This window comes from Asterias amurensis, chromosome 16 (assembly GCF_032118995.1).
Source record: "Asterias amurensis chromosome 16, ASM3211899v1".
Taxonomy (NCBI): domain Eukaryota; kingdom Metazoa; phylum Echinodermata; class Asteroidea; order Forcipulatida; family Asteriidae; genus Asterias; species Asterias amurensis.
Window position 1 is genome coordinate 3,403,177 of NC_092663.1, and position 13,885 is coordinate 3,417,061.

At 38.3% G+C, this 13,885-nt stretch overlaps 1 protein-coding gene across 2 annotated transcripts in view; it reads right to left on the bottom strand.

The window, feature by feature from the left end:
• LOC139948684 (zinc finger MYND domain-containing protein 11-like) overlaps positions 1-13,885 on the bottom strand; it is a 30,491-nt gene that overhangs the window by 10,017 nt on the left and 6,589 nt on the right. For both annotated transcript variants that reach the window (XR_011787470.1, XM_071946929.1), the window contains exons 3-15: positions 13,742-13,858; positions 12,027-12,182; positions 11,003-11,086; positions 10,363-10,455; positions 8,895-9,038; positions 7,708-7,788; positions 6,754-6,872; positions 5,034-5,159; positions 4,013-4,133; positions 3,768-3,794; positions 2,942-3,010; positions 1,822-1,902; positions 824-1,030 (exon numbers count right to left, since the gene is read on the bottom strand). Coding sequence is in view for 1 of the 2 variants with exons in the window: in XM_071946929.1 (XP_071803030.1) it covers positions 824-1,030; positions 1,822-1,902; positions 2,942-3,010; positions 3,768-3,794; positions 4,013-4,133; positions 5,034-5,159; positions 6,754-6,872; positions 7,708-7,788; positions 8,895-9,038; positions 10,363-10,455; positions 11,003-11,086; positions 12,027-12,182; positions 13,742-13,858 (1,425 nt within the window). In the remaining variant the exon portion in view is untranslated. The remainder of the gene's footprint in view (positions 1-823; positions 1,031-1,821; positions 1,903-2,941; positions 3,011-3,767; positions 3,795-4,012; positions 4,134-5,033; positions 5,160-6,753; positions 6,873-7,707; positions 7,789-8,894; positions 9,039-10,362; positions 10,456-11,002; positions 11,087-12,026; positions 12,183-13,741; positions 13,859-13,885) is intronic.

Here is a 13,885-nt window from a genome sequence, read left to right on the forward strand (position 1 = left end):
TGTATCCAAACATATACATCCAATAACGAATCTGTAAACATTTGGGCTCAAGTGGTCATCATTATTGCAAGAAAATAATCAAAGCAAAAAAAAAAAAAAAAAAACTTTTTTGCACAAATTTGTGTGCTTTCAGATGCCTGAGAAAGGCTTCAAATATTTTGGTGAGAAATTACCTCTTTCTCAACACATTACTTCAGAGGGAGTTGTTTCTCACAATGTTTTATACTATCATAAGTTCTCCACTGCTCTTTACCAAGTCAGTTTTGATGCTAATATATATTTTTTGAGTCATCATCAATTGTGTCCAGTACCAGGACTAATTAATTCAGAAAATGTCACTAGAAATTCAACGCTTGCACAGTAAGCTGAGATTGGTGATCATGAGCACAGAATTCGGCGATAAACAGAACCATTCATGGCTCTGCTTACCGTAAGCACAGAATCGGCGCTAATGGAAGCAGGGATTTTTAAGCTTACGGCAAGCCTATTTCACAGGTTAGCGGCAAATTTTGGCTCCCGCACGTGCATGCTCTGCGTTACTAGGCATTTCGCACTTAGAAAGCTAGCGCAGAAATTCGGCGCCTGCCCTTAAGTGGGGAATCTTGATCCGTCAGCGCAGAATTCTGTGTTAAGCTGAGACATGAAATTGGGCCCCTGGCACTTATGTACAGCGCATTGAGAAGTGATTGTGAAAACAAGCTATTATGATTATCATTATGATTATGATTATTTCATCTTATCACAGCATGCAAAAGAAAGATCATATTTTCATTTGTGACTGTAACTCCATATTATGATTACTATTATTATCATTATTACAAACCTTCTTGACTGCTTCTTTGACTGCTTTATCGTGAGCTTTCTGAAGCTCCTTCCGTTGCTGAGCCAGTTTCTCTTCCAGCGATGCGTCAAATCTTTCTTGACAGTTGCACTGTGGGGTGTTACTTTGAGTTTCTTCATCTCGTTCAGGTACTTTGGGTAACTCAGGCATCTCCTGATGCTCAGGAATACTCACCGAGTTCCGCCTTTGCTGTAAGCGCAATAGAAAACAATAAATAAACAATATTAGTTTTGATTTTCACCCTTACATAGATGTGTGTTAGCACTGTTTAACAAAATCACAGGCATGTTACTCAGGTGGGTTTCAAAACCACAACCCTTGCAATTCTAGAGCAGTGTCTTACCAATCTAGACCACCATGATTGTCCGGTAGCTAGAGGCAGTTCGAATCCTATGTTTCGGCAGCGATACCACAACGATATAATACTGCAGAGTTTGCATTGGGGATAAAGAATATTAATTTTGGTTTTTATGTGCGAACACACATTGGTGTAAAGGTAAAAACCCAAATTAATATTCTTTGTCCCCGATGCAAATTTAACATCAGTTATTTAAAAAAAAGACGGTTGATTTGCTGTCTCAGAACATAATGAAAGATAACAGCCTACCAAAACTTAATCACATGGGGTGTACACAGGTAATTGAGAGTATCGCTTCTCAGATTCAAATTGTTTGCATAAAAACTTATATCTCTTTACAGCGAGATATCACAAAAATCAGCCAAAACAGTCCGCGCAGGAAGAACATTCCTAATGGGAACACACATTCTGAGAAGCGTTATGTGCTCAGAATAAACTTTGGGGGCATACAAACTGATTTCTATTTACTGAACGACATTGCTCCAGTGAAACGTTTTTAAAATTGTGTTTAACTATCAAAAGCTATGATAGGCTTCTAGCCAAAATGTTTTATTGTCATCTATTTGTTTAGTGATTATCAAACGGGATAACTGATATCTTCTGACTGTAATATGCTAATTACCTTTTTAGTAGGAGGTGGTGTGACTGCATCTAATGTTGCTGGATTAGGAGAAGATGGTGAACTGGCAGAAAGTGAGGGTTCCTTAAAGAGAGACAGATGGAGACTAGGATCATCAAATTCTGCAACACTGTCTTAAATGATTTAATCCAATCCCTTAAAGGAACGTTACAGAATTGGTAAGAAACAAAAATCGTGAAGATCACAGAATATATCAAACTCAAACAGTCTAATGATGATGATAGTTGAAAACATCCCTTGAAATATTTCTGTCTGAAATGTCATATTTGATGGGAAATAAATAATCTAACTGCGCGTTTGGAGTTTATCGGTCAGTGAGCGTTTTATTAATTTTTATTTTGGCACCGATGCAATGCAGAGTTTGTAATCGGTTTTTCACTATTCTCTCGTGCCCCAGATGGCCGATCGATCTCAAACTTCTACAGGTTTGTCAGTTTATGTATAATGGTGGATTACATGCAGTGCTCACACTGCCAGCAACTTCTTTGTGAGCAAAAACCAATTCTGTAATGTTCCTTGAAATAACCCATCAAAATCCAAAAGATACAGCCTGGTTGACACTTCCTACGATTGCGACTGCAATACAAATTTTGACGTCACAAACAGTTGAGTTATGCTCAACTCCTCCAAAATATTCCCTGCATAAAACCTAAATGTGCATCAAAATGCCTCGCCTTCGCAGGAAGTATAAAACAAGCTCAATGCGTAAAACAGGACACAAATTATAGGGCTGCTTTAGCAGAAAAGTTTGCTAAAGGATGTCTGCTAAGCAGAAATTAGCAGGATACTTATGATATTGCAAAATTTGTTGAGCCTATGCATCTCTGTGAAATTGGGTTCAGGCGTATCATGAACACCATGTATGGAGTGATGTTGGGGTTAAACTAAACAATAATAAATACGTTTATGGGATTTGAGGCATTGCATGACGAGGTATCAATATATATTTGGTTTGCAGTAACACCATGTGTGTATCTACTTGCCAGGTAGAGTTTGCTCTTTAGAGAACTGTCTTGCTATATATTCTACTACTGCGGAGTAGATTTTCATATTTTCATATTTGAATGTCCACAAACTGTGAGTGGAGACATTTTTTGTTTACCTTTTTGGCCGAGTGTTCGTCGACTGGGACCCCACCTGGCGATGCTTGACTCGTTGAAACAGAATGATCCTGAAAACAAATTGTGGCCAAGATTGTAAGAAAAAGAAAGAAATTATACAAATTTGATAATAATATGCTTTTGGTGAAGCTTCCTGAAAAAGTATTTTAAAAGATCAGAAGTTTTAATTCTTTTAAAGAAATAATAATATAACTAATAAAAAAAATTAAAAAAAATATTACTCTTTATTCCAAAGCAAATTTAACATCAAGTAATAATATTAATAATGAAAACTAACAAAGTTCACAAGTCCTTCAAAGTCCTCATAGTGCTAAATTGCTAAACACAAGCAAAACCATACACATTTACATCAACAAATATTTAAATGTAAGCCTAGGCTAAGTAGAAACCTAGAACATGTAGTAATGAAAATACAAGATACAACTCTAAGAAAACATGGAGGGTTAAAAAATAAACCATCTACTCAAATACTTGATTGAGAAAATGTGTTGCAAGTTTTTTGCTTAATTGGATTAAAGAAACAGACTTTACAAGTGCTAGCAACTTGTTCCATACGACTAATTTAAAAAGCTAACAATGCACAGTCAAAAGTTTAAAAAGCGCAACTTGCACATAAATAATATCAACGCAAGAACATCAATGTCAACCTTTAACAAAAAAAGGACAACAAAATATCACAAGCATTTGTAAAAAGAGATTGAGCAATCTTTTGAGGAACCTTTATAGATTTGAACATCACAAGGATTTTTGGGTCAAAAATTGAACGCCACCTATATTAAATATAATCTTAAGTTTATTTATTCTCACCTGCAATCTTGACTGCTTTGGCTCAGCCTAAAAAATGAAATATATAAAAATCAACCAAAAAAGTTAACATTTTTGTTGTCAAATTAAAAGCAATACAGAAGTTCTTGTTAATACAAAACAAATTCTGTTATTTGCACTATTCAGTTGTTTACAATAAAATATGTCGGTCCATGACGCTTTGTGCGATCCATCTATTAACCGCTCAGACAAAGCTAAGTTTAATCTTTGCCACAAAGAAGTCTTACCTCGTCAGCTTCGCTGAAGGTGCTTGATACCCTGTCTTCCTCCATGTCGTCTTCTTTACTTGACTCGCTATGATTTCTCTTTCTTGATGGCATCTCATTGTCTGATTCATCACCATCCTCTCTGAAAAGTTCATACAGAACAATGTCAACAAACCTTGAGCAGAACCTAATGCTGTTTTGAAATGATAATATTCCTTTACCCTTTTCATACTACTCTGTTTCCCAGGGGAATATTGGCCGACCCTTTCACAAATGGATCACTTTGCCCCTGATCTACCCCTGAAAAATAGGTATACCCAGGGAATAGCCACCACTGCTCTGGAGTAGGGGTAAGCAATAAAAGCCTGGGGTATTCTTAAAACATTCAACCCAAACCCTGTGGAATAGGGACCTAGGCAAGTACAGTTTGAAAGTGCGCCGAGGGTGGCTGTATTCCACTAAAATAAGGGATACAATGGAAAGCACAGACTTGTTCTGCAGCTTTCTACTATCATTATCTTCAAACTGTGTAAGTTTAATGTAAATCTGTGGACGAAAATGTCAAGTCGTGAACTTTGCTGAATTCCACTTAAATTTTTTTTCGATGAATAAGGAAATCGAGTCATATGATTAATAAATAGGTTTCAATTGTGTAAAAAAACAATCATTTTGTATGCCCTTATCCAGAGCTTTTCTGCGAGATTTGCGAAAAGACCCGTTACGTAATCACTCTCAAAACGTCATAAGTAGATAAAGCCGCTTTGTTGCAGCGTGGATGTATAACAAAGCAAACTCCCACAAATGACGTCAGCGGCATTGTCCTTTGACGCCCCCTCTCAACGGCAGAAGTGTTTTTAGTTTTTCAAAAAACCTTTAGGTAGGGGCCTGATTTTTTAATCAATAATTACGAAAAGTTCAGAAGTGTACACATATCAAAATTACATTAAAATGGTGAACAAGTGCATTATAAACAAGTAAAAATACCATTTCTGTTGAAAACATTCCGCTCAGGTAGGTGTTTAAATAAAAAAGAGTAACTCACAATGAGTTGGAGTTCTGATACGTCTGTAGCTCCTTCCAAGCTTTACGCCATCCCTTGGTGGCTTTGATGTTCAGCTTGGCATGACTCGTCTTGATGTCTCTTGTCTTCTCCTGGGGTATCCAAGCCCTGTATTAAAATAGATTACCAATATGTTACCTAACCCTCCTACTGTTAGACCAATCTTTGTCTTGATGTCTCGTGTCTTCTTCTGGGCAATCCAAGCACTGTATTAAAATAGATTACCAATATGTTACCTAACCCTCCTACTGTTAGACCAATCTTTGTCTTGATGTCTCGTGTCTTCTCCTGGGGAATCCAAGCCCTGTATTAAACAAGACTACAACCTAACCCTCCTACTATTAGACCATTCAATATCAATCACGAATTTAGTAAAATACTAAAATTAGTAATAATAATAACAACATGCATTTATATAACTATAACACTTAATACCAGGTTTCTAAGCGCTGACAAAGTGTATGATAACAAAAAAATGACAATTAAAAGTGGGATGAAATACATGTAGCAGAAACTGAACGGGCTAGATGGATTTAAATAAGTGTGTTTTTAGAGCAGTTTTAAATGAGTCCAGTGAAGGGAAGGCACGGATGTGAATGGGAAGATTGTTCCAAAGAGTGGGAGTGGGGATTGAAAAGGAGCGGTTTCCATAGCGAGTGCGGGGGATAGGACCAGAGTTGAATTCTAGGTGGGTGGTAGATAGTGCTGGGCGAATAGTGAAATTTTGTTATTCGGATACCGCTGGCCAACTATCCGAAATTAACCGGATATTCGAATAGTTTTTTTGCCGCTAGAGGGCGCTATTTAAAAAAAAAAAAAATTATTTTTTTTTGCTAGAGGGCGCTGTTCGTTTGTGAATGAGATCTTATGGGCGGACTGATATAAGTTTTAGACAGTGTCACTCGGTTCATTCATAAAAATGACCGGATCTAATTTAAAGATGGCGATTTGCTTTTTCTTTTGATCGTGATTGACTCTACGTGAAGGAAAACTTTTGTAATCTTTGAACAAAATACGTCGGAAATGTCATTGTTTTAACTCTTCACGGAGGTGAGCATAGTTAAATACTTAATTTATGCTGTTTTATAATAGAAGTTTCATAAGAATTCAGACAAAACATTCATATCAGTTGTCGCCCGACGTCCGCGGATATTCGGATATTAAAGAATATCCGGTTACTTGGTTGTAATTACAGAACTATCCGGCTTATAAATAGGTTTGCGCCCTATGCGGATATCCGGTTAAGAAAAAAAAGGCATTCACAGTTACAGATAGGAAAACCTATTCGCCATTAACCGAATATTCAAATAATTCGCCCAGGCCTAGTGGTAGATAATGATCGGAGAACACGAGTTGTATGTTGCTCTTTGGGAATAAGTAATTCTGAGATATATTTAGGGGCTAGACCATGTTTAACTTTGTAGGCAAGAGTAAGAACTTTAAATTGGATCCTTTGAGACACAGGGAGCCAGTGTAAGGAACGCAGAACAGGAGTGACGTGATCTGACTTTTTTATGCGAGAAACTAGACGAGCTCCTGAGTTCTGTATTCGTTGAGGGGAGCAATGTGGGATTGAGGAAGGTTGATGTAGAGACTGTTGCAGTAATCGAGGTGAGATGTAGTGAAAGCATGAACCAGTTGGAAAATGTCACCAAGAGTAGAGAGGGCCAAAGGCCCTAAGGTTGTCTTTTAATCAACTTACCGTTGGTGTCTACTCCCAAAGAATCTGACGTCAACAATGCCATCGACTCTCTGTAGAACCTTGGCCGGCCAGAAGCCAAAGCCTTTCATCTGAGCCCAAACAACCTCATGCACTGGATCCTATAGGACAATCAAATATAACAACAAATCCTATTTGATGAGATTTTGAAGAGAAAAAAAAGAGAGAAAATAATCAAATGCATTTATATGGCGACTTATGTGAAATACCCCAAAAGCTCCTAACAATAAACAAATATCTACCACAATTAAGTAGGATTTTAAACTACCATGTAATTGTAATGATACTATCTACATAAGTTGGGGTGGTTCTGAAAAGAACTGTTGGTTTCAACTCAACGTTTAGATCAGTATGCTCTGATAGGATCAGGAGAAAGAAGAACAAAACAAAATATCAGACTCATACTTAAGTGTACATATAGCAGGAAAAGTAAAAAAAATCCAAAAAAAACAAAAAAAAGCATTGCAAAACCACACTGAAAGATTTAAACACCAAGTGAAAAGTACATCTTTGAAAAGGTTTAAACTTGCTAGAAACTGAGTTCAACAAAGCAATTGAAAAAAAGTTATTAAATGCAAGTAGAATAGCAAACAGAATAACTTCTGTCAGTCTAAAAACATAGAATGTTATGGCCGAGTGGGCGAGAGCAATTGAAGGTCTGGTGGTTAAGTCATCGGAGTGTGGGTTCGAATCCTGATCATGTTAGTAATTGCTTGACAGTAATTGCTTCTCTCCACCCAGGGGTAAAATGTGTACCTGCGAGGGTAGATGTTAGTATTGAATAATGAAAAATGTGATCTTTCTATACATAATAACAGCAGGTAACTGCAGGACTTGCTCAGTTGTATGGCAATAGTAGCTAAAGTTACTGCATCTAGCTAAAGTTACATGTCCTAGAAGCAAAAGGGGGAAACACTTTACTTTCAGTGGACTTACACATGGCTTGCAGAACCAGCCCTGGTCAGTGCGATTGTTTGACATCAAGTAGCAATCCTTGCACAGTTGCACCTCAGCGAGCTAGAAAATAACAAAAACTTTAAAACATTGAACGGCTTCATAATATAATCTTAACACTAAACGAAGTAGTTCTTCAAACGAACCAGTTATTTTAAATCAAAGGTCTCCAAAGTCGAGAGTTTTCAGTGGCTTTTTCTGGCTTAAACAAACAACATTTATGATCTTGGCCAGCTGTGTATTTTGTCTTCTTCTTCAAGAAGTGTGTATGGAATTTGAGTTTCTTAGAGACTTTTCTTGCACTATATTCTACCACCACAGAGGAAATTTTCTGATTTGGGAGCCTTCCTGCTTGGTAACTACTACCTGGGCCGAAGGTAGAAAATTGGTTGGGACTACTACTTAAGCTTTAAGTGGATCATTATAACTTCACTACTAGTGCTGGGCGAATAGTGAAATTTTGTTATTCGGATACCGCTGGCCAACTATCCGAAATTAACCGGATACTCGAATAAATTTTTTCGCCACGAGAGGGCGCTATTTAAAAAAATATATAAAAAAAATTAATTTTTTTTGCCAATAGAGGGCACTATTCGTTTGTGAATGAGATCTTATGGGCGAATTGATATTAGTTTAAGACAGTGTCACTCGGTTCATTCATAAAAATGACCGGATCTAATTTAAAGATGGCGATTTGCTTTTTCTTTTGATCGTGATTGACTCTACGTGAAGGAAAACTTGTGTAATCTTTGGACAAATTACGCCAGAAATGTCATTGTTTTAAATCTTCACGGAGGTGAGCATAGTAAAATACTTAATTTATACTGTTTTATGCTGTCTTCACAGAAGTTTCATAAGGATTCAGACGAAACATTTATATCCGTTGTCGCCCGACGTCCGCGGATATTCAGATAGTTAAAGAATATCCGGTTACTCGGTTGTTATTACAGAATTATCCGGTTTGTACACAGGTATTTGCGCCCTATGCGGATATCCGGGTAAGAAAAAAAAGGCATTCGCGGTTACGAATAGGAAAACCTATTTGCCATTAACCGGATATTCAAATAATTTGCCCAGGCCTATTCACTACCACTGAGTGAGTTCTCAGTTGGTCTAAACATTTAGACTAGATTGCTCTTGTTATCATGTTATGCAACTTTTGTTCTTACATCATAGTTGCAGTCGTTGAGTGTGAACTGACACAGGTCTGTGCGCTCGTTGGTCGGTCCGTAGTAAATAACAGACGTGTGAACCATCATTTCGGCATCAGACTGGAACTCTTCAATGCAGCGGTATTCCTTATCGTCAACTTTCTGTTCAAGAAACAAGAACACAAAAATAGTCGAACAGCAATTTACAACTATAATAAAACACTACTTCACGGTAGTAGAATATATATGCAGGACAAGTTCTCTAAAGACATAATCTACCTGGCAAGTAGATACAGTGGTGTTACCGCAAATAAAATATATATTGATAATTCACCATGCAATGCCTCAAATCCCATATAGAAAAACAATATTAATATCAGAGTCTTATAAAGCACACGTATATAATTATGTAGCACCTAAGGATTTACAATGTGCTATGGCGCATACAGCAGCCACAGCCAGGGACACAGGGGCCAACCCCTTCTATTTTTGATAAGTGCACTGGGTTCTTTTACATGCATTACACAACACATGGGACCAACAGCTTTACGTCCCATCCGAAGGACGAAGCAATGATTAAGCGTCTTCCTTAAGTGGCACGGCTGGGAATTCAAACCCACACTCTGCTGATCAGAAACATCAGAGTTTAAATTTGGTGCTCTTAACCGCTCGGCCACGACACTTCTACAGAAGTTTAACCAATAATAACACAAAAAAAGCTGGATACCCTGCAGGACACCACTTCAATCTTCCTAATTATTTCATTTCTGACATTATTTTACGAGGCATTGAGAGACTATGTAACCACAGAGAGACTGTTCGTCTGAGCAGGGAGAAACTATGGATAAGGCTCCTCCAGAACATTCAACCCCTTGAACTGAACATCCACAAAGGAAATGACTAACAACTTCTCGTCTTTGCTTTTCCTTTTTCCAAAATACCCTTTTTTACAGACGAGCTGCAATCTTAATAATGGAAAATCAATTTATATTGTGATTTTAACTGTCAGTCTTTCTCCTTGTGTATTCCCAGTTTGTGATTGCTCAATGAAAAAGAGGCAGAGTTTAAAGGCAGTGGACACTATTGGCAATTACTCAAAATAATTATTATCATAAAACCTTTCTTGATTACAAGTAACGGGGAGAGGTTGATAATATAAACCACTGTGAGAAACGGCTCCCTCTGAAGTAATGTAGTTTTCAAGAAAGAAGTAATTTTCCACGAATTTGATTTCGAGACCTCAGATTTAGAACTTGAGGTCTCGAAATCAAGCATCTGAAAGCACACAATTTCTTGTGACAATGGTGTTTTTTTCTTTCATTATAATATCTCGCAACTTCGACGACCGATTGAGCTCAAATTTTCACAGGTTTGTTATTTTATGCATTTGTTGAGATACACCTAGTGAGAAGACTGGATTTTGACAATTACCAATAGTGTCCAGAGTCTTTAAATGATTGGTCTACGATTGCAAAATGAAACGAACCTGCATGATTGTGGCAAGATCAACGTGTCGGTAAACAAGATTGTAGTAGTTAGGAAGTGTGCCCATGTTTAACTTCTTGTGCAGATCTCGAGCCTGTAAAGTGGACAAACAAAGCAATCAGTTTCATTGGTGAGCAGGGCCAAATATCAAAGAGCTGCTTAAGTTCAGAAGGTAACTAAGCACATCAAAATTATGCTTAACCTGGATGAATTTACCAACCAAACTAGCATGTCACATGTACAATTAGGGACTGGTATACTGCTCATTTCTGCTAAGCAGCCAATTGTTTAGCAATATCTTTTGCTTAAGCAGTGCTGTGAAATTTAGCTTGAGCTATCGGTAACAGGTTGATAACAAAACAAAGTTTATAAAATACTCTCTTTTTTTTTTTTTTTTTTTACATGTAAGCTTAGGCCTATAAAGCGCCATTCCACAATAGAAATTAACATGGACAGAGAAAATTGTTCAAACCATTGGTCCAGACTGAAAACTTGCTGTGGGTGTCGTGGATTAATAGGAGGCATGCACAAGGTGTTACTGCAAACCGAATATACATTGGTTTTGTTAAATTTCTTTTCATCTCATTGTCATGTGATTTTCTTTAACTTCTATGATACATACACATGTACAACATACATACCTTGTCCTTCATACGATTCAAGACATGTTCCAGGAGTTTGTAGAGCATCGACTTAGTGAGTTTCAGGCTTGGTGATTTGATGGCCTGAAATAGCAAAATTAAAACAAACGGTAATTTATTCCCTTTTGTAATTTTCTTATGAGAGATCACCTAACATCACGAGGTTGGAGGGGGGGGGGGCTAGTTCAATCACTGTGGGTGCCGTGGACAGGGTTGTAGCTCGACTAATTACAGTGGTGGGCAAAAAATCTGATTCAAAATCCACAAAAACGCAAGCAGATCAACAAACTTATTCATGTTTAATTACGGGGCCATTATTGCTGAAGTGCAAGCTTCAGGCATGTTGCCCGGTTTCCGAACTGTTCATGTTATGGGGCCATACGATAAGTTGAATGGCCTTTCAACTTTCATGTTCTTTCTCTGTGACATTTGATACTCCTTATCATTAGCTGTGTCTCAGATCAATGCACAGTAGACAATAGCTTGATTTATTCCAGAGGAAGTCTGTGCTGGACAGCAAAGTGTATTTTGCTAAGAGTTCTGGGCAAAAATGGTAAGTGCTGGGCAGGATCGCCCGGTTATTTCAAGGCCGGGGCCTCACCAGGGACACGTTGCCATCTACTGAAGGGGCTGAAACGGGTTCCCCCTTCACAGTCCGTAACGAGGCATGGGTATCATCCACTAGGAGCCTGGCTGGTAGAGCAGAAAACTGTGAGCCTGGGCCCAATTTCATAGAGCTGCTAAGCACAAAAATTTGCTAAGCATGAAATTTCTTCCTTGGTAAAAACAGGATTACCAACCAAATTTCAATTTGTTTCATATTCCTTGTTACTGGTATTCAGCTGTTGTTTGCTTATCCTGAAAATCACGTTGAAATTTGGTTGGTAATCATGTTTTTATCAAGGAAGAAATTTCATGCTAAGCAAATTTTTGTGCTTAGCAACTCTATGAAATTGGGCCCTGGACAGGACCGCCCACAGTAACTACAACACTGGCCATGGGTTATTCAAGGCCTGGGCCTCACCTTACAGACGGGGCATGTCCATGAAGAGCCGAGGTTATCCAGATCCACCCCCTTGGTGACACATTCAGGGTGGTAGACACGATAACAAGACTCACAGCACAGGACCTCCCCAGGGCAGTGACACTTACAGCAGTACCAATCATGCGATTCATCCACCTAAACAGAGACAAATGCAAATTTATTCTAACAGTTGAAAAGAGAAACAGTCTGAAAGGTTGAGCCCTTTTTCGTTCCTTTGGTTCCACAAGAAGCATTTTTTTAACAGTTAGTGAGGTTAATAACGAGAACTTCCCTTGATCCACTAAGCGAAAGTAGAAGTCCTGGCTGATTTCCTTTCTTCTGACCAGGTAGCAGTGAAAGCAGGACAGTTCTTTCAGAACTGAGAAGTCTCCGAATTCCAAAAGAGTTACTCCGCAGTAGTAGAATATATAATAGCAAGACAAGTTTTTAAAAGAACATAATCTACTCAGCAAGTAGATACAAACATGGTGTTACCACAAAGCAATACAACAGTTATCTTACTATAATCATGGAGGAAGGAATAGAAGGAGCTCGAACGACCCGCAAAACCGCAGAGTAACAAAAGAATACCCTGACAATGCCCCCGTCTATAACCAGTGGAAAAAGATAGGAGACCTCCAGCTGGACGGCCGATTAACGAGCAGGATTAGATTTCTTTGTACAGAACGTGCGGTACCGCCGCTCTGCACCGCTGCCTTCGTGTAAAGTTGAATCATTGGAGACAAGAATTGTGAATAAACACGTTTTCATTTACCGTTTGTGGTGTTTCACTGAAACATCATGGCATATTTTTTCATTTTTTTTGACTTTCCGGTCACTAGCGGTGGTTCAAAATTTGGGTATTAGCACACGAGGGTGGTTGTATTCAATTGTGTTTTTCGATTTGGTGAGCACAAGTGTACACAATTTTTATCAGGTCTCAAAAAAGTTGTTTTTCTGTATTATATCCATACGACATACGACACCATGGTTGAGTGAAGAACCAAGTGCGCACGCGCAAACTCACATACGCCAGGTCGCCCATTGTCTGTATAAGGTATGTCGGTGATTACGAGGTGTTGTTAAACGACCGCGGTACCGCAGGTTCGACTTTTGAAGTCCCTTCGTTCGAGCTCCTTCTATTCCTTCCTCCATGCTATAACCAAGTGATTTGATGTTGTTATTCGTAATAAATACTTCTGGCAATGAAATCAAGGATGCCTGATAATCCAACTTAATCACTGTAGCTTACAAGCCTGGGGACACTTGCAAACAAAGGTGCTTGCTATGTAAACCTGAAACAAAAGGGTTCAACATTATCTTCCACAAGTATTCTGGGTTCTTTTACAGGCACTTCCAATCCTAGCACACGGGACCTATGTTGTGACATCCCGTTCGAAGGACAAATCAGTTACACAGGGAAGTGATATGCTGAACTGTGTGCGCAAAGCTTGAGAGCGTGAAAGCTTGCAGGCGCAAAGCCTGCTTACAAATTTTTATTTTTTGAAAACCTAAGGCCTACTATGCGATCTGTGGCATTCTTTATGGTTTTATCTTCATGATTTTATAAGTTTGATCTCAATTGAAAAATATAACAAAATCAAATATTTAATGGGTTTTTTTTTTTTTTTGGGGGGGGGTAAAAAAAAAGTGGATTTCCAGTTAAAACGGAGAAATCACATGTTGTTGGCATCTAATGAACTGAAGATAGTTACCTCTTCTTCCTCCTCTTTAGCGCACCAGAAGGCCTCTTGCTCCTGGCCAGCCCTCATCCCTTTCTTGGCCTTGGAGTTGTCCTTGACGACCAAGTCATCTTTAGTTGCATACGCAAGCTGAAATCATAAATGAAAATAAATAAA